The sequence below is a fragment of the Giraffa tippelskirchi genome, chromosome 2 (genome assembly GCF_054371585.1).
Source record: "Giraffa tippelskirchi isolate mGirTip1 chromosome 2, T2T-mGirTip1v1.2.pri, whole genome shotgun sequence".
NCBI lineage: Eukaryota > Metazoa > Chordata > Mammalia > Artiodactyla > Giraffidae > Giraffa > Giraffa tippelskirchi.
Genome location: NC_137276.1, coordinates 77,446,656 through 77,467,269, shown reverse-complemented (window position 1 = coordinate 77,467,269; position 20,614 = coordinate 77,446,656). Strand labels below are relative to the sequence as shown.

Genomic DNA, 20,614 nt, shown 5'->3' with positions numbered 1-20,614 from the left:
GAGACATTGTTGCTGAATTGCTGTCTCCCAAGTGTACCATTTTAAATGGCAAGAGCCTCCCTGAAAGCAATAACCAGCATTTCCTTAATGAAAAGCCAATGTTTCAGTCAAGGATTTGCTGTGTTTCTGTAGCAACTGCTCTATTCAGCCCAAAACAATGAATCTGAAATATTTGAGTGATTAAAACTTTTAATTAAACCGTGTTCTCTCTGGGCATTTCCACTTCAAGCCTGTCTCTCCTCTGCCTTTCAGCGGAACACTATCTCAGCAGTAGCAATTACATGGACTGCATTTCCTCGCTGACAGGAAGCAATGGCTGTAACCTGAACAGCTCTTTCAAAGGCTCTGACCTCCCTGAGCTCTTCAGCAAACTGGGCCTGGGCAAATATACAGACGTCTTCCAGCAACAAGAGGTCAGTCAGTATTTGTTTTCCCAGGCATCTTTGTCTTGGTTGTATGTATGACAACTTCTAGAAGGAAATCACTCATTGACCTATGACTGTGCTTTCACTGAGCATTTATTCAAGTCTCATAGCTTGTTTTTGCCAAGAAAATTGTCATTTCTTGTTTATTTAGTGCAACTGGTAAACACAGGATAGCTTGCAAAAACACACATAGCCATCCTTCACCAGTTTTAGCTAAAAGACCTAATGAGTGTTGTGATTCACATTAACTTTTGATTCATATCCTGAAGGTTGGCAGCAACTCTATATTTAAGAAGATTTTATTCCTTCATCGTTGTTATCTTTATTTGTGGCACTTAAAAGTTTACAGCATCTGAAATAAATAACCATAGTTGTTTTTTGACACCATCCTAATTGTATTCCTGAAGATTGTTCTCATAGAATATAATGTGCTTTTTATACATGTTAACTTATTAATTTTCTGTTTGGGTTTTGTCTGAACTGAGACAGAACTAAGATGTCTTCTAAAACATCCCTACCATGGATTTTGGTCAGACTGATCAGCCATGGCCATGATGCACTGGCATAAAGAGTAGACCCCCTAAGCATGGTTCTTTCTAATCATGCTATCATATTATCAAGGCACCAGAAACTATTCAGAGAATAATTCTTTAAATGTATCTATTTTCCAAATCCTGACATCATCCAAGTTTCATGCTAGTTGGCTTTACTTCATGGTAAGAGTACATGCCAGTAATTCCCTGGCATGCATTAGTCAATAAAGAATCTAAGATTTTTATTAGGCACTTTATAGCATAAATTTAATGTATTGTCCATAATTTAAGTTTAATTGCTGAACTTTTTTGTTCTTTTAACACCCCCCAAAATGTTGTCATGTGTATTTTGAACTTTAGGACAACTATTTTGTTTCCTTTTTTCTAAATCTAAATTAGTATTCATTTAACCAAAGATTTTCTAAGTTGAATAACATGTTCATCATCTGTGCACTAAAGCACTGCATTTATTTACTTATTCTTGCTGGTTAGATGCAGGTGGCTAATTGAGAAGCTCATAGCTGAGGAATTTTAACTTGTTCATGCACATAAGGTTTTAGAAATAAGTAACTAGATGTTATTCAGTGATATCCTGGGTTTGTTTTTAATCTGTATTTCCTATTTGAAGATGCACAGAAATTAATTTAATATGGGTACTTGTTATCTAGTTACTTCAAAAAGGAAGAAAACATGATAATATAAAGTCAGCCTGGCAAACCACAACCTGTAGATCTGCTGCCCAATTTTGTAAATAAAATTTTGTTGGAACACAGCCATACCAACTCAGTTACCTCCTATTGCCCATGATTGCTTTTGAGCTAAATCAGTGGAGTTTGGGTACTTGCAACAGAGACAGTGTTGGCCCGGTGAGCCTAAACTAGTTATTCTCTGGCCCTTTAAAAAGAGTTTGAGGATCCCTGCAACAGTCTCCACTGGGATAGAATTTCTAAAAAACGTATCTCCAGATCTGTTACAAATGATAAATGAAAGGGATTTTCAAGATCTGGATGTAACCTTCAAAATCAAAACAGAAAATTTCAAATTAATTGCTATATAATTTGAATACAAAGTATGTTTTACTATTTTCAGGTGTGTTGAAATTTGGTACTGTTTTCTTCACATTGGATATTTTCTCATATACAGATATGACTTAACAGGAATCCCCCATTAAGTAACTGTGTGAGATTTAATATATTGTAAGCAGGATGAAGATTAGCAACTTTCACAGATGATATGTCTGAATACATTATTGCTAACCATAGCTGCCGACTATTTTACCCCTTTGGTGAGCACACTGCATTATATTAAGGGTCATGTTTAATGCCCTGAACAACCCTGTGAGGTATCATCAACCTGAGTGCCCACAACTAGTAATTGCGGAATCAGAACTTGAACCCAAGCCTCTCTGGCTTCAGAGCGCATTGCCTTTCTGTCCCTCCAATAGTTTTCAAGGCAGGGTGAGATTATTGGGGTGGTTCCCTCCACACATTTTTGCTGATGCCAGGAAGTGCAATTATACTGTCTCTTGGAATACTTCATATATGCCACTCTCAGAGATAGTCAACTGGACTGAGCCAAGGAAATCATGGGTCTGAGTTACACTGTGAATTCTGCTCTCATTTTTATGTAGAGCACAATTAGAGATACTCTATATGGTATTATTTAGTCCTTTTTAATGGAGATATACTTACCTGAGTCAGAATCTAAAACTAAGAAATATTTTCTCTCTTCTGGACGGGTGTGTATTCTTTATCAGGTCATCAAAAACTGTGCCATTTCTTTTTCCCTTTTTGCTTTGGCTTCCAGGATGCTAAGACCTCTTTGTTGCAGTAAGACTGAGTATACAAAGTCTTCTGCTAGAATCATCAGTTTCATTTGACTACCCTTATGACTTAACTGTTGTCCCTTAGGTGTTTGTAACACCACCATTCTTTTTCTGGAAGCATAGAAGTTAGTTGAACTTATACTGAGGAAGAACTAAGTACTTACTATATTGACCATAGATTTACTTGTTCACCCACAGATCGATCTTCAGACATTCCTCACTCTCACAGATCAGGATCTGAAGGAGCTGGGAATTACGACTTTTGGTGCCAGAAGGAAAATGCTACTTGCAATCTCAGGTGAATATAACTGTTCTTCTTTATATCTTAAAACCTGAAGACTCTCTGCCAGTGGTCTCAGCCAGTGGGGCTGGTTCTGCTTCCTACCTGGCAGCTGTGTGGTTGTGGTTTCAGAGTGTTTTTCCACTAACAGTGAAACAAATGCTGAGGATACCCCTACTCCTTCAGCAAGGCACTGCCTGAAAACCTGCCTTGGCAAGTGTCATTCCTGAACACAGATCTCTTCCGAGAGATCTAACCAGAATTTCCCTTTGCAGAACATGGGGATGGAGGAGCAGTTTGAATCTCTGTGTTGCAGTTGTGTTAAGCGCTAATCATTGGGTTCGTGAGTAATTATTCTGGATTGACTGTCATGCTTTAAATACACGTGTCCTTGTAGAGCAGCTGAGATCGTTGCAGCAGAGAGAAAGAGAATGTTCTTCGGTACAGCTGGAACCTGGCAGTATTTCTTGTCTTAATGCTTTTTAACTTTCCCCAAAGTTTTAATAGAATTTGCGAGTCACAGAAGAGGGGAGTATCCTGAAAGTAGTCACAGAATGAAGGAAAATCTAAAGGACTGTCTCCCAGACCACTGCCTTTGTGCATCTTTTGCATATTCTGTGTATAAGAAAATGCTGTGTGTGTTTACTAGGTACCTCCCATGTGAAAGGCATGGCCAAGAGTCATATGAGTGTAAGCAAGAGTCATAACAGTATACCTCAAAAAGGTGTTTAGAGAAATATGAGGAAGAAATTTAGGAGGCAAAAAAATAAGGTTATTGAAGATCTTCTGATTAAGTTCATGAATGCCAATTTTATATGTGTGGCCAGTCTCTCAAAAAGAGACAGCAAGGGCAGAAGCCAAATGTTAGGTGTGATGAGAAAATTATGTTGCTTTTTCAAAACACCAAATTTGCAGGCTATGCCTTTGAGGCCAGCAGTGGCATCCAACTGGTGAAAGTTCTTTATAAACAACATTCGCTAATCAAATCATCAAATGAAATTAAAAGCCTTAGTGCTTTTCCATTTTATTTTAGCAGCAGATTGCTTTTCCATTGGATTATAGAAGCAGATCAACCCCACCGACCTCCCCACAGGAAACCTTATATACAGACCTAATATCCGAAGCAGATTTAAGCAGAGTAGTCTTGAAATGGGGTAGAAACTCGGCTACTGAGCAGCCTGGTAGGCCTCTCCATGGATAGAGCTCTGTACATAACAGTTAGAGAAGTCTTCCTGCCCGCTGTGTACCGAAGCAGCTGCACTGATTGAGCTCCACAGGGCGGCCACTGTTTCTTGTTCACTCGTAAGATTAGCTTGGTTATAGTGGAAGGAACACTATTCACATAAGGAGAGCCGAGATTTGCCTCTCCAGGTCATGCACCCTTGGGTGAGTTTCCAGACCTCTTTTGATTTTGGTTTCTTAATCATGAAGATAGACTGGAGTAGATGATCATGTCAGGTCACCTTCCAGTTCTAAGATCTGTCCTTCTGTATGGTATATCATCAGACACAGTGAAGATAACCTACAATTTTAACAATATGTATCATTAGTAGGATACTCCCCCTTGTTCTTTTTTATTATTTTTAACTATCTGTGGCAGTAGAATAGTTTTCAACTTGTTTACTCGAAAGCTAAGTTTAAGAAGGCTACTTCTGGACCCAAATTAACTTCATGTATTGTTTATATTTCTTTTATTAATCTGAAAATGAAATTAATATACTACTTGGAACTTTATTAACTCAATCACCATGTCTATACTGTGGGGCTGCTTGTCTAAAGGTGGGGCCGCACATTTATACCACAGAAGTGTATGTTTCAGAACTCTATACTTTTTCACTAGAGGTCTGTGGAATGTCTGTGACTGTATAATGAAAATTAAGTCATTTCTTTGTGCAGCAAACCAATTCCAAACGGTAAAGCTTCCAGCAACAAGCAAATGTCTAAATGTTTTCATAGATTCTAGGTAGATCATCAGTACTTTTACTCTGGAATACGTTGGTGATGATTCTAGGTCGGTTTTGGTGTGGGGGGTGGAGGGGAGTAGGGTGCAAAACATGAGGGGTTTTCAGTTCTTATTTAAGAAAAATATTTCCTCTAGTCATCATCTTCAGTGTGGTTCTATTGAGGTTATATCCTGCTTCTACAGACTGCCTCTCTCAGTGGGGTTCACAGGTCCTCTTGCTTTTAAAGGGAGTTAGAAACTTTGAATAAGATGCCTTATGAATGCTCTGTACAGCAGGAAGTGTTTGATTATTTTAAGGGTGATTTTGCCTTACTTTGTTGAGTGCATTTGTTTGAACCTGGTAAATCATTTTCTCTGCAAGGAGTAAGTTTTTGAGAAACCCTTCATTGAAAAGCTTCTTTTTCCAATTCAGTTCCTCTGATAACAAAGACATTCATTTAAAGTCTCAGGACACTTCACTTCAGATAGACGCAGAGTAGCAGGGCAGCCTTAGCATTTGTCTTGTGGTTACATAGGTTGGCTAGATACAGAGTTTGCTCAAATTACTTTTTAAATTTTTTGTAGATTTTTAACTTATAATTGAGTTGTTCTTTCAGTATCAGGTTTTGGTTTGCTTTTAATCTTGGGCCAGAAGACACATATTTTAATATTACAGGAGGAGATGAGATTTCTTTCCTCTAGAGATGCATCAGAGAAAACAATTTTTTCCCCCAAATACATGATTTTTGGAAAATTCATGGATATCTCTGAGTATGGTAGTGATTGGTTAACTAAACTAAGGGACTAAGTGACAGGAAGTTTAGCATCCTATTGACAGGCTTTCCACCACAGCCTCAGGTAGATCTAACATTTCCCGACCTATTCTTTTAGTTTGTGACTCTGTTCAGATCCGCAACAAGATCCTGAGAGCTGCCAGGATTGTGTGAACCTTGGAATTTCAAAGAAAAAGGTTGGTATTTTCTCAAACTATCCCTTAGGCTTACTGAAAAAAAATCAGAAGAGGGAGCTTGCTTTTTAATTTAAAAAAACAAAAACTAAAGTCTCTTCAGTAGGACTTTGATCCTTGATAATCTCTCTTAAAAGATTTCTCTCTCTGCTTCACACTTGGAATATCTCTATGTATGTACTCTTAGAAATTACATCTTTAGGGAATGGCTGAATTTCTTCATGATCATTTCTTCTCTCAAAAATCTAGTTGATGTGACTGCAGAATGAAGTTTTCAGTGTCTATTAAATTTCTTTGTCTTCGATGGCCCAGTTATTCTCCATGAGCATCTGAAAACAGTGTTTGATCTAACTCCTTTCTTTTCCTTCTCTGTAGTGGGGGAATGAATGTCCTCCTGACTCATGGGTTCTTGCCCCAAAAGAAAATGGAGGCCAAAGAAAGTCTCCTATCTGAAGGTGATAAAACAACTTTTCCAGGCTGTGTTTAAGGAGATTCATTTATTTTTAACTCTGCTATAAGTTTGCCTTTAAATATATTCAATTCTGTCTTGAATTGTGAATATTATATATTGTTTTTAAAATGAGATACATGTAATAGGAATGTCATCGCTACTATGTTTCTGTAGGAACTTGAGACAGTAGCCATCTGTATGCATGCCTGCATGTGTCTATTGCTTGTAATATCTTCCTTGCTTCTTTATTTGCTAAGCTTTGTTTTTCTATTTAAAAAGTGATTTTGGTATAGATATAAATTTATGAAGGAAAGCTCTGTTATCTGGCATACCTGGAAGTACCAGTTTCTCACCTTTGTACTCCTGATACCTCAGGTGGTCTCTGCCCAATGGATGGATCACAGCAGCTTGTGGCATAGTCCTTTGCATCAGGCAGGCAGGGTTTCAGCTCTGTCACCAACAGCCACGTGGGCAAGTTACTTCGTCTGTTTGTAAAACACAACTTTCTTACCTATAAAATTGAGGATAGTAATACTATCATCTGCCCCTCAAGGAGGAGCTAAATAGCACACAACAAATGTAGGCTGTAACAAATTACTGTTGTTTCTCTTCTCCCCTAAGACCTAAATGTGAACAGGAACGGCGTGTCTCCACTCTTGCATCACTCCTATGAAACAGTCACATTTTGGAAAGCAATGGGGTGAAGTGTTAAGGGTTCTGGTCCCTCTTCAAGAACTTGGGAGACAAGAGTGTGTCTGGCCATAGGGCTGTCCCTGGCCACCTCTGACCCCCTGCCACCTGCTTGAGTCTGTTCTTATCCCCAGCATTCCTGTAGCAAGCCATAGCTTTCTGTAACCTCAGAATTTAGAATGGGGTTGTGTGCGTGTGTATGGTTGAAGAAGTACTGTGCAGATCATTAAAGGTACTGAATCACTTGCTTCACCACCCTCCTGGAGAAAGACAACAGCTTTAAGCATATGAACTATTTAATCCGTGTATTTGAGATAGAATAAATCTGAAGATACAGTTGACCCTTGAACCATATGAGAGTTAATCCTCATGTAACTTATAGTCACCTTCATATCCACAGTTTCTTTGCAGCTTCCACCAGCCCTATAATACTGTAGTATTTACGTTGAAAAATACCCATATATAAGTAGACCCACTCTCTTGAAATCTGTAGTATTCAAGGGTCAACTGTATTTGCATTTGGTGGCTATCAGAAACACTGCTTTCTAGAGTCTGATAATTCTGTTTACTTGTATGTATGCATTAGTAATAATTACGTCAGTTGACTTGATTTGTGAATGTGTGTATGGAGGGGAGGACAGGGCATTGTATAGTCATAAACAAGGTAGGCTGCTTCAATTCTTCACTTTTCTGATTAATAATTTTTAGTTGGGAAAAGACAAACCAAACAACACTCTGGTTCAAAACTAAATTATTTAAAAGTAAATTCCAGGATCTTATTAGTTTTTCCTGAAAATCTGGATTCACGTATTGGTTGTTTTCAATTGTATTGATTTCCTTAACTGTTGCTGTTTTTACTAAGTTGATTTTTTATTCAAAGAAACCTCTCACTGATACATTTCTTCATATAACTCTTTCTGACTCGAGGAGTGTAGGCATCGTGAGTCAGTGGAGCCACCGGGCTGTGGCTTAACACGTCAATGTGCTTTTTCAGTATTCTCATGTTTAGGTACGAGGTCCTCTTTTCATGTCTGACTTAAATAAGTTAATGATCACTGTGTTTGACATGGATGAGTCTAATGAGCTGTAATAATATTGTGTCACTGGTAATACATCCTGTCATACACCTTTCACCAACTTTGATGGTCTCCCTCCCTTTGCCTCTGAAAGGACATTTAGGGTGGGTCAAACTATTTTGTATATTTGGGCTTGAAGGGGTTCTGAGAATGACATATTCCCCAGAGAGTTTATAAACTGCAGTAAAATGATTTGCTGTCCTTGGTTCTCAGCTACACATGCTACCTTTCATATCAGACTTTTGATTTTGAGCGTTTCAAGAATGTCTTGATGGTCAACTTAAAGGTTTTCCTTTTGCCACCTACCGGACTTCCCCCCAAACCTACCACATCACCATTTTCTGAGCTCTTCTGCCGTGTGCTGAAGACTATAGAACTTCTCCCTTGGGTTCCTAAAAAGTCTCTGTTTCTCTCTCTAGAACTAAATAAAAACCGAAGAAAGCTCTTTGAACCGCCAAATACACGCACCTCTTTCCTGGAAGGCGGAGCGAGTGGGAGGCTACCCCGTCAGTATCACTCAGACATTGCTAGCGTCAGTGGCCGCTGGTAGCGGTGCCCTCCAGGCATATGCCCTCCAACTCTGTCAAGTCGGACGCAGAAGATCTGTGAACGGCCTTCACTGCACACCGTCCTCAGCACTCTGTGTGTCTGGTATCAGGACCAAAGCATCTTATTCACGCCTGAACTTTGTGCCAAGAAGGAAGAAAAGAGAGAAGATGTTCTTACGTCATCATACCAAATGCCACGTGCGGATTACTTTATTTTCCTAATGGCAACTGGACAGAACTTGCAATATGGGGGTAGGGCTTTATTTCCTCTTTTTATTTACCTATATAACATATGCACTGATTTTTTACTTAACATGAAGGATGAGTTGACATCTGGGATGCCAGAAAACACAGAAGTTATTTTGTTTGCTTGTTTTGGTATTTGGGGATTTTTTTTTTTTTTTAATAATCAAGGTGGAATTTTCTGGTACTGCTTTAAAATAATTATTGAGGTCTTTCAGCACTTTACACTTTCTAATTTCTTGTCCTGTGGAAATTATCTCTCTCTCATTTTTATGTCACCTGATGTATTGGTACAAATCAGATTTAGTCATGTTTTTCTGACTGTGTTAAACTTTTATTTGAAATAGTACTGGATTATTAGTTTTTGTGCAGAATATTCTGTGACTTTGGGAAACATAAGTGACTCCACTTGATTATGGACCAGTTCTGTTCATTTATGTCAACATCCTAGAAATACTTTATAATGAACCAAGTTCACTGGAACAGGTGCGAGCAAAGAAAGACCAAATGGACTTTGCAATATTAACCCTTTGCAGTCGTCATATTTAGCTGCTGCCTTTATTGCTAAAGTGATTTTAATGGTTGTCTGAAGGCAAAGGGCTATTTTTAGTATACTGCCACTAAAGGACACTTATTTATATCAAACTTTTATTTTTTAGATATTATAAGCATACAGTACATAACTGATTAAATTGATATCTACTAGAGATTTATGGTAGAGAATGGACGGCATTCAATAACTGGAGCCCTAGATTGTCACTTTATTTAAAAAAGACAAATAATCATCTGACAAGACAGCACTGTTGCCATGAGGAGGAAAAATACGTTACTGTCCTTATGTATACATTAGCTGTGCTCCATATGGTCACAGGACTTTCCTAAAACCATATCAGTCTGCTTGAAGTAGACTTGGGTTTCTTGAGACTGGAAAGGTTTTATTTAAGTCTCTATCTAGGGTGACAGTTTATAAAGATAGCAGAGTTCTGAAGGAGGAAAAATAAGACTATTCTGTAAGTGGCTAAACTCATTGTTACAATCTTGATACTGTGAAAGTCCAAGAAATCAGGCAACATTGTTTTCTAGGTCTTTTCAGACGTCTTTTTGTGGATTTATGAAGGGTTTTCAATCCATGAAGACAATCACTAAGTGCCTCTCTTTCTTCAAAGCAATATTATTTCCAAAAGTGTATTAATTTGTTGGAAAACTTTCCCATTAGGAAATGTGGTGACTTACCTGTACTGTAATGACTTACTTATGTTCAGTATTCCAGACTTTCTTCTGCATGGACATAAACCACTGTCAAGTGCTCTCCACAGAAGGCATTAGATTCACACATAACAATTGGGGACTTTCATACACATGTGGGGTAAGAAATACTTGGCTAATCATTAAAGTAAGAACAAAAACCAAGAGAGAAATATTGCACACAGAAAAATTTTCACTTAAAAAGTATGGTTACCTTGAAGGTGTAGGTAATGGGCTTTCATGAAGTTATCAATTATAATAGCACTAAGGGGATGTCCATTCCTAAAAGGAACTGTATCTACTTATGGATGTAGACCTAAATTGTTCCTTTTGCAAACAGAACGGAATCATCCTGCACACAGGGAACATGGATGCAGGTCAGTCCATAGAGCTCCCTGACATATATGGCTGTATGAACACATCATGCCACACATTCAGCATACAGTAAGAATTCCAGATTTGTTTCCTGTGAAAAAATACAGTGCTCTAAATTTTATCATTTCTTTGATAAGATCTTGGCCCCCACAAAATAGTCATTTGGAGTCTTTTCCCAACTCTCCACCACGCATTTGCAACAGGAGGAAGATGGAATGAATTTGCAATATTGAGTGGATATAGGTTTTATGAACAGTGCTTTGATATTACGCCAAAGGGAAAACTCTCCCAATTAAACTTAAATAGAGTGGCTAAAAAAAATAAAAACACTGGAAAGTACTTTCCTCACTTTCTCGATGCAATGAAGGGAATATGACACTACAGTATATGGTGTTGTCAGTGTTATATGATGCACAAAAATATTTGGATTATTTGAATAAATGTTTTTAATCAATCTGTGCCTTAATAGTGACCGGTTATCTGTAAATATAGAACAGATACAGATTGTATTTTTGTGTGGGTTTTTGTCCTTTTAGTGATTTTTTTTAAAAATGACAGATGGAATTAAACATTGAAAATGGGAATTTTTCTAAACTAATCAGTTGTTATATGAAAAATAAATTTATATAATCCTTTTGTATTGCCCTTGCTACATGAAATGTGTCTTTCTTTTTTTTTCTATTCTCAGCAGAATTGAAAACCATTTCTGCAAGTAGAATTAAATATGCACTGTCTATACCCTTGTTTTGCATTGACAGTCCTCATTTTCAGCCAAAAACTAAGGCACTTTATTTTAGCCAGAGAATCCAGCACCAGTAATCAATCATTGTTTCTGTGGCCACCCATAGGTACATACAGAAAGAGTAAGATGATGAAATAGGTTTTATTCCTGTTCATTCTTCTTTTTTAAAAATACGGACACAAGTGTATGATCGCTTTGACAACCTCATCCATCAGCAAAGGAGCGCCTTACTAAAGTGATGCTGGGTTTCCTGACCTACATTCCCAATACAGAGACTGACTATGCCAGCATACCGAATGGTTATTGTGCCCTGCTCTGAGATTGTGTCTGAACTTACTCTCAAACAGAATGGATACTGGACTATTAATTCTGAGATTTGTCTAAATCTCAAAGAAATCCTAAGCCCTCCACCCATTATGCTCCCAGAATTATCCCCACTTAAATTACCTGTGCTGGTGGTTCTTAAAAATTGTTTCTAGCACAATAGTTCTTTTGATAACTGAAATATTACTGTAAACCTAATATTCAAGTATTCATTCATTATACAAATACTTAAATGAGGGCTAAGTACCAGGCCCTGTTCTAGGAACACCAGTAAATGAAACATAAAACCCTTATCCTCACTAAACTTACATTTGAAATGAAGAAAGATGGAACTGATGAAGAGGGATTGAAGGATGAAACACCTACCCCTCAACACAGACCTCCATGCATTTACAGCTTTCCAAGGGAACTTGAGTGCTGTCTAGAAATCATGCTTTTTGACAGAATGGTTGAAAGTACCCATCTCATAGAAACAGGCTTGTGCTTTCAATGCATGATATTCACAGCCTCCTTTCCTCCTCTGTCTATGTTTCACAGGTTTAATCACATTCTTGAAAGGAGTGTGTGATCAAAAGTGATGGTACAGCTTTATATGATGATGCATCACTTCTTAGATTTGACTCCCCAGGTGACTCTGCCATATTTAGAAATCAGATTTACCTTGAAAGAACATGAGGTTTCTACCCCTGAGAATACTCCAAGAATGCAGTCATAGAGAATTGTATCACCAAGATGGTGACAGTTCATTCCTCCTTCACTTCCCCTAACTAAAAGAAAAACTAAAAACTATTCATGGATAAGATACCAGTAAGAGGGGCTTGCAACAACCTGCCGTGGGATCTTGGCAGTCTGAGTTCCTACCTGCAGTGCCCAAGTAATAGTCCCAAGCAGCGGCTTTGCTCATCTGCAGAACCAAGAAGGTAGCACAGTCTGACCAGGGAACTCAGAGGGGTGCAGGTTTGCCTGATTCAGGTCCTCAAAGGAGGAGTTCTTCAGGCTCTGGAGCCTGGTCTGCCCCACCCTCTGTAGATTATGACTGCCCACCCCATCTGCAGGAAGGGCTGGCAGAACACCTGGAAGTGGCCGACTAACCCAGTAGTGCTCAACCTGAGAGGAAGAAGGGCAGACCTGACTTCAAGAGCAAAGCAAGCCACTCTGTTCGGTCAGGTTGCTTGGGCCATGGATTGGCTTGAGTCAATACCACAGAGAGACTTACTGTCTTGGAGATGCTCCTCCCACTGCATTGAGGAAGGGAAATAAATTCACAGCTCCTTCGGGCTTCCTGATCAGGGAACCTAACCAGAGCACAATGCATAGCCCCTCCAATAGTCCTGCTTACAGTGTTGCTTAAAACCCATGAACCACAAACCATGGCTTTTCCCATCTGCAGAGCAAAACTGGTGGCCTCACCTGACCAAGATAATCAAATGTACACTTTTGCCAGATTCTGGTCCCCAAACCCATTGCCTGGATCCTGTCCAGCAATCCTGCAAGGCAAGCTACTTCATAGGCCCACCTACTGCCGAGTAAAGAGCTCAGTCATGACCATTTAACAAACATCACCTGTAGAACCAAGAAGGTAGCACAGTCTGACCAGGGAACTCTCAGTGGGGTGCAGGTCTACATGATTCAGGTTCTCAGAGGGGGCATTCCAGGCAAATGTGGAACACATCTTATCATATCCCTTGGGCAGGGATCCAAGCAGCAGTCTATCCAACTATTCTCAGCTAGTGGCACAGGCCTCACTCCAACCTTAAGAGCTCAAACAGTTGCCTTGCCCCAAGTAGAGCCTTAGCAGCTCCCTACCTGCCCAAAGACCTTACTGATAAATATGCCCAGAAATCCAACTGAACTGACTAGTGAAAACTTATCTCTGCCAAGGTGAACCAGCAAAGTTCAGAAAAGGAGACCACTTATGCAAATAAACCAGTGTAAGAAATCAAGGATCATAAAACATTATGTAAATATGACACCATGCAAGGAAATTAATAAATGAAAAGCTGTTAAACATCAGGCAAAGAATTGAGAATAACTGTCTTAAAAAAGTTTAGTGAACTATAAGAATACACAGCCAGGCAACTCAATGAAATTAGGAAGGTAATCTAAGGATGGGCACAATAAAAAAAAACGGTAAGAACCTAACAGAAGTAGAAGAAATTAAGAATAGGTGGCAAGAATATACAGAAGAACTATACAAAAAAGGTCTTAATGACCCAGATAACCATGATGGTGTGGTCACTTACCTAGAGCTAGACATCCTGGAGTGTGAAGTCAAGTGGGCCTTAGGACGCATTACTAAGAATAAATCTCGTGGAAGTGATGGAATTCCATCTGAGGTATTTCAAGTTCTAAAAGATGATGCTGTTAAAGTGCAGCACTCAAAATGTCAGCAAATTTGGAAAACTTAGCAATGGCCATAGGACTGGAAAAGGTCAGTTTTCATTCCAACCCCAAAAGGCAGTACCAAAGAATGTTCAAACTACTGGACAATCGCGTTCATTTCACATGCTAGTAAGGTTATGCTCAAAAACCTTCAAGCTTGCTTTCAGCAGTATGTGAACTGAGAACTTCCAGATGTATAAAATTGGATTTAGAAAAGGCAGAGGAACCAGAGATCAAATTGCCAACATTCACTGGATCGTAGAGAAAGCAAAGGGGTTCCAGAAAAACATCTGCTTCATTGACTACGCTAAAGCCTTTAATTGTGTGTATCACAACAAACTGGGGAAATTCCTTAAAGAGATGGGAATACCAGATCACTTTACCTATATGCAGAGTGCATCATGCAAAATGCTAGGCTGGATGACTCATAAGCTGGAATAAAGGTTGCTAGGAGAAATAACAAACTCAGATGTGCAGATAATTCCACGTTAATCACAGAAAGTGATGAACTAAAGAGCCTCTTGATGAGGGTGAAAAGAGAAGAGTGAAAAAGCTGGCTTAAAACTTAACATTCAAAAAACTAAGATCATGGCATCTGGTCCCATCACTTTATGGCAAATAGAAGGGGGAAAAGTGGAAGCAGTGACAGATTTTATTTTCTTGGGCTCCAAAATCACTGCCGACGGTCACTGCAGCCATGAAACTAAAAGATGCTTGTTCCTTGGAAGGAAAGCTGTGACAAACTTAGTGTGTTAAAAAGCAGAAACATCACTTTGCCAACAAAGGTCCATATAATCAAAGCTATGGTTTTTCCAGTAGTCACATACAGATGTGAGAGTTGGACCAAAAAGAAGGCTGAGTGCCGAAGAATTGATGCTTCGAATTGTGGTGCTGGAGAAGACTCTTGAGAGTTCCTTGAACTGCAAAAGAATCAAGCCAGTCAATCCTAAAGAAATCAATCCTAAAGAAATCAATCCTGAATATTCATTGGAAGGATTGATGCTGTGGCTCCAATACTCTGGCCACCTGATGTGAAGACCTGACTCTGGAGAAGATCCTGATCCTGGGAAAGACTGAAGGCAAAAGGAGAAGGGAGTGCAAGGATGAGATGGCTAGATAGCATCACCGACTCAATGGACATGAATTTGAGCAAACGGTGGGAGATAATGAAGGACAGGGAAGCCTGGCGTGCTGGAGTCCATCGTGTTGCAAAGAGTTGGACACGACTGAGCGATAATAACAAATGCATGAACAAAATAAGTTTAACAAATAGAAACTACTACCAAACAACATGAACATCAACAAACAAAAACAGACAAACTCAAAATGGAAATTTTAGATCTGAAAAATAGAATAAATGAATTGATAATTCAATAGAGAGCTTGAAAAACCCACTTGACCATGCAGAACAAAGAATCAGCAACGTGAAAGACAGGTCTAGTCATAGGAACAAAAAGAATGAAAAGAACACAGATGACAGTGTAGGAACATTCTGAGCTCACTCCTCCCGTGGACACACCAAATCTAAAACCACATATAGAACAATTTTTTCTGAGAACAACCTGAAGAAACACCTCTTCTACAATTAAGGATATATGAAAAAATCTTTGAGACAGGTAGGTGGGGCAGAGATGCATTCTAGTCAGGACCAACAGCCCCAGTGGGTGACCCATAAGCAGAAGTGGAAATCACAAACTTGGAAGTCCTCCAGAAGAAGTGAGGCGTTCAAACCTCAAATAGAGCACCTCAGCACTGGGGACTGGAATTGGGAATATAAACCCCCTTGCTGCTGCTGCTGCTAAGTCACTTCAGTCATGTCTGACTCTGTGCAACTCCATAGATGGCAGCCCACCAGGCTCCCCCGTTCCTGGGGTTCTCCAGGCAAGAACACTGGAGTGGGTTGCCATTTCCTTCTCCAATGCATGAAAGTGAAAAGTGGAAGTGAAGTCACTTAACCGATTCCAAAAACTACTGGAGCTTACAACCAGGACAGCCAGAAGATAACAGAAAACCAAGATTTGATCTTGGTCACTTGCTCTGAGTTCCAGCATAGAGTCAGCAGATTAAAAAGCACCTGGCACTCTAGTCAGCTTAAGACAGCGTGCCCTCTGCCCTGTTCTGAGTGCAGGATCCATCCAGTCCCTTCTACCCACCAAGGCCATAGCCCCTGGTATACCATAGGAGAAGCCCTGGTCCGTGCTGGGCTTCAATGTTCCTTACCCCCGCCAAGGTGTAACCTGGGAGAAGCCCTGGTTGCACCAGGCTCTGGCCCCAGCTACCACCCCCTACCCACCAAGGTGGCTCCCCTGGTATGCCCTGGGAAAAGCGCTGGCCCATAACCACTTCAGCTCCAGTCCTCCTGCCAAAGCCACAAGACACATGTAGTCTGTATAAGGATGCTCCAACACAAGGACATGTTTTCAATACTGGGAGAATAACTGTTTCACCTAATTCATAAAAACAAACACAGGAAGTCAAACGAAATGAGCGGACAAAAGATATATTACAAATGAAAGAACAGAACTCCACAAACACCCTTAATAAAACAAAGACTAAAACACAACAGAAAAGCTCAATGAAACTAAGGACTGGTTTTTAAAATATACAAAATAGACAAATATTTACCCAGACTCACCAAGAAAAGGAGAGAGAGGGCCCAAATAAATAAAATTAGAGATGAAAGAGGAGAATTTACAATTTACATCATAGAAATATAAACAATCTAAAGAAAAAAAAAAGCGTTAGTCCCTCAGTCAAGTCCAACTCTTTGTGATCCCATAGACTGTACCCGCCAGGCTCCTTTGTCCATGGAATTCTTCAGGCAAAAATACTGGAGCAGGTTGCCATTTCCTACTCCAGGGGATCATCCCGACCCAGGAATTGAACCTCCATTTCCCCTCACTGCAGGCAGACTCTTTAACATCTGAGCCACAAGCCCAAACAATCATAAGCGAATACTATGAACAGTTATACACCAACAGAGTGGATAACCTAGAACAAATGGACAAATTCCTAGAAACACAAAATATTTGAAGACTGAATCAGAAAGAAATAGAAAATCTGAACAGAGTAATCACTAGCAATGAAACTGAATTGGTAGTCAAAAATCTCTTCCCCCATCCCTGTCCAAAACAAAAGTCTAGGACCAGGTGGCTTCACAGGGGGAACTTTACTAAACGCAAGAAGAACTAATACTTATCCTCTTCAAACTATTCCAAAATACTGAAGAGGAGGGAACATGGCCAAACTCATTTCACAAGGCCTGTGTAACCTGAAACCAAAACACAAAAAGGACACTATCAGAAAACTACTGACCCAATATCTCTTATCAATATAAAAGGAAAGATGCTCAATAACATACAAGCAAAGCAAATTCAGCAGCACACTAAAACTATCATTCACCATGGTCAGTGGAATTTATCCCTGGATGCAAGGATGATTCAAAATACACAATCGATCAATATAGTATATCACATTAATAAAACGAAAGGGAAAAAAATATGATCATCTCAATAGATGCAGAAAAAGCATTTGAAAAAATCAACATCTTTTAATGATAAAAAGTTAACAAATTAGGTATTAAAGAAATGTATCTCAACATAATAAAGCCCACATGTGATAAGCCCATAGCAGCTAATATATCATGCTCAATGGAGAAAGATTACAATCATTTCCTCTAAGATCAGTAACAAGACAAGAGTGCCCACCTCCACCACTCCATTCAATACAGTACTGGAAATTCTAGCCATAACATCAGGCAAGGAAAAGAAGTGTTGAAAGTGTTAGTCGCTCAGTTGTGTCCAACACTTTGCAACCCCTACAAAGAGTTGGACACAACTCTACATGTCCAACACTTTGCAACCCCTACAAAGAGTTGGACACAACTCTACATGTCCAACTCTTTGTAGCCTACCAGGATCCTCTGTACATGGGTTTTTCCAGCCAAGAATACTAGAGTGGGTAGTCATATCCTTCCCCAGGGAATCTTCCTGACCCAGGGATTGAAACTGGGTCTCCTGCATTGCAGGAAGATTCTTAACCATCTGAGCCACCAGGGAAGTCATCAAAATTGGAAAACAAAGTAAAATTGCCTCTCTCTGCAGATGGTATGATTTTATATGTAGAATATCCTAAAGAACTTGCCAAAAGCTGTTATGCTTAATCAATGTATTCAGTAAACTGGACACATGTAGAAGAATATAACTAGATCTCACAAAAATTAACTAAAAATGGACTAGGATTTAAATGTAAGACCTGAAACTAACAGTAAAACTACCAGAAGAAAATATGAAATAGAAGCTCCTTGACATAGGTCTTGACAATGACTTTTTGGTATGATTCCTAGAACCCAAGCAACAAAAGCAGAAATTAAAGAGTGGGACTATATGAAACCAAAATGCTTCTGCACAGCAAAAGTAACAACAAAGTGAAAACATCACCTAGAAATGAGAAAAAGTATCCGTAATCCATATATCTGATAAGGAGTTAATATCTAAAATATATAAAGAACTCATAAAACTCAGTAGCAAAAAAAAATAATTCAATTAAAATAGGGGAAAAACATAAATAGACATTTTTCCAAAGAAGATACAGAAATGGCTGACAAATACATGAAAGGATGCTTAACATCACTAGTCAATAGGGAAATGCCAATTGTTGAAAAAGCAAGACAGTTCCAGAAAAACATCTATTTCTGCTTTATTAACTATGCCAAAATCTTTGACTGTGTGGATCACAACAAACTGTGGAAAATTCTGAAAGAGATAGGAATACCAGAGCACGTGACCTGCCTCTTGAAAAATCTGTATGCAGCTAAGGAAGCAACAGTTAGAACTGGACATGGAACAACAGACTGGTTCCAAATAGGAAAAGGAGTACGTCAAGGCTGTATATTGTCACCCTGCTTCTTTAACTTATATGCAGAGTACATCATGAGAAATGCTGGGCTGGATGAAGCACAAGCTGGAGTCAAGAGTGCCAGGAGAAATATCAATAACCTTAGACATGCAGATGACACCAGCCTTATGGCAGAAAGTGAAGAAGAACTAAAGAGTCTCTTGATGAAAGTGAAAGAGGAGAATGAAAAAGTTGGCTTAAAGCTCAACATTCAGAAAACTAAGATCATGGCATCCGGTCCCATCACTTCATGGCAAATAGATGAGTAAACAGTGGAAACAGTGACAGTATTTATTTTTGGGGGCTCCAAAATCACTGTAGATGGTGACTGCAGCCATGAAATTAAAAGACACTTACTCCTTGGAAGGAAAGTTATGACCAACCTGGACAGCATATTAAAAAGCAGAGACATTACTTTGCCAACAAAGGTCTGTCTAGTCAAGGCTGTGGTTTTTCCAGTAGTCATGTATGGATGTGAGAGTTGGGACTATAAAGAAAGCTGAGCACCAAAGAATTGATGCTTTTGAACTGTGGTGTTGGAGAAGACTCGAGAGTCCCTTGGACTGCAAGGAGATCCAACCAGTCCATCCTAAAGGAGATCAGTCCTGGGTGTTCATTGGAAGGACTGATGTTGAAGCTGAAACTCCAATACTTTGGCCACCTGATGTGAAGAGCTGACTCATTGGAAAAGACCCTGATGGTGGGTAAGATTGAGGACAGGAGGAGAAGGGGACGACAAAGGATGAGGTGGCTTGATGGCATCACCAACTCGATGGACATGAGTTTGAGTAAGCTCTGGGAGTTGGTGATGGACAGGGAAGCCTGGCATGCTGCAGTCCATGGGGTCACAAAGAGTCGGACATGACTGAGTGACTGAACCAAATCAAAACCACAATGAGGTATCATTTCATGACCATTAGAATGGCCATCATGAAAAAAGACAAGAGAAAACAAATGTGCAAAGAATATGGAGAAAAGGGAATCCTTGTAGATTATTGGTGGACTGTAAAGTAGTATAGCCACTATGGAAAACAGAATGGAGTAGTCTCAAAATATTACAGATGAAACTATTATATGATCCAGCAATTCCACTTCTGGAAATACATCCAAAGAAAACAGAGACAAACTTTAAGAGGTATCTACCCTCCCATGTTCACAGTAGCAATATTATTTGCAAATTGCCAAAGCATGAAAGCAACCTAAGGGTCCATCAATGGATGAGTGGATCAAGAAGTTGTGGTAAATATATACAATGGTGTATTATTCAGCCATAAAAACAAGAGAATTCTGCCATTTTCAAAAACATAGATTGATCCTGAGGGCTTTATGTTAAGGGAAATAAGTCAAACAAAACCAAATGCAGTATGATCTTACATTCACAGTCCAATTTTAAAAAACTCATAGTAAAAGAGACGAATGATTGTCAGAGGCAGTGGGTAGGGAAGAATTTTGGAGGAACATAGTTAAAGGATACAAACTTTCAGTTATAAAGAAGTACTAGAAATATAATATACAACATGATAACTAGTTCACACTGCTATATGACATATAAGAAAGTTGTTAAAGAGGAGTAAATTCTAAGAGGTCTCTTTACAAGAAAATATTTTTTTTTCTGCTTTTTCTTTTTATTGTATCTATATAAAGATGATGGCCGCTACACAAACTTATTG

General features: G+C 39.2%; 1 protein-coding gene across 24 annotated transcripts in view; it reads left to right on the top strand.

The window, feature by feature from the left end:
- BICC1 (BicC family RNA binding protein 1) overlaps positions 1-11,254 on the top strand; it is a 347,076-nt gene extending 335,822 nt beyond the window's left edge. For 17 of the 24 annotated variants that reach the window (XR_014076552.1, XM_081569083.1, XM_081569082.1 and 14 more), the window contains 3 exons: positions 253-413; positions 2,982-3,081; positions 8,609-11,254. Coding sequence is in view for 22 of the 24 variants with exons in the window: in XM_081569083.1 (XP_081425209.1) it covers positions 253-413; positions 2,982-3,081; positions 8,609-8,739 (392 nt within the window). In the remaining 2 variants the exon portion in view is untranslated. Of the gene's footprint in view, positions 1-252; positions 414-2,981; positions 3,082-5,896; positions 5,976-8,608 lie in introns of all 24 variants that reach the window. The other 7 variants (XR_014076553.1, XM_081569085.1, XM_081569084.1 and 4 more) reach the window with 1 other exon arrangement.
- The last annotated feature ends 9,360 nt before the right edge of the window (positions 11,255-20,614 follow it).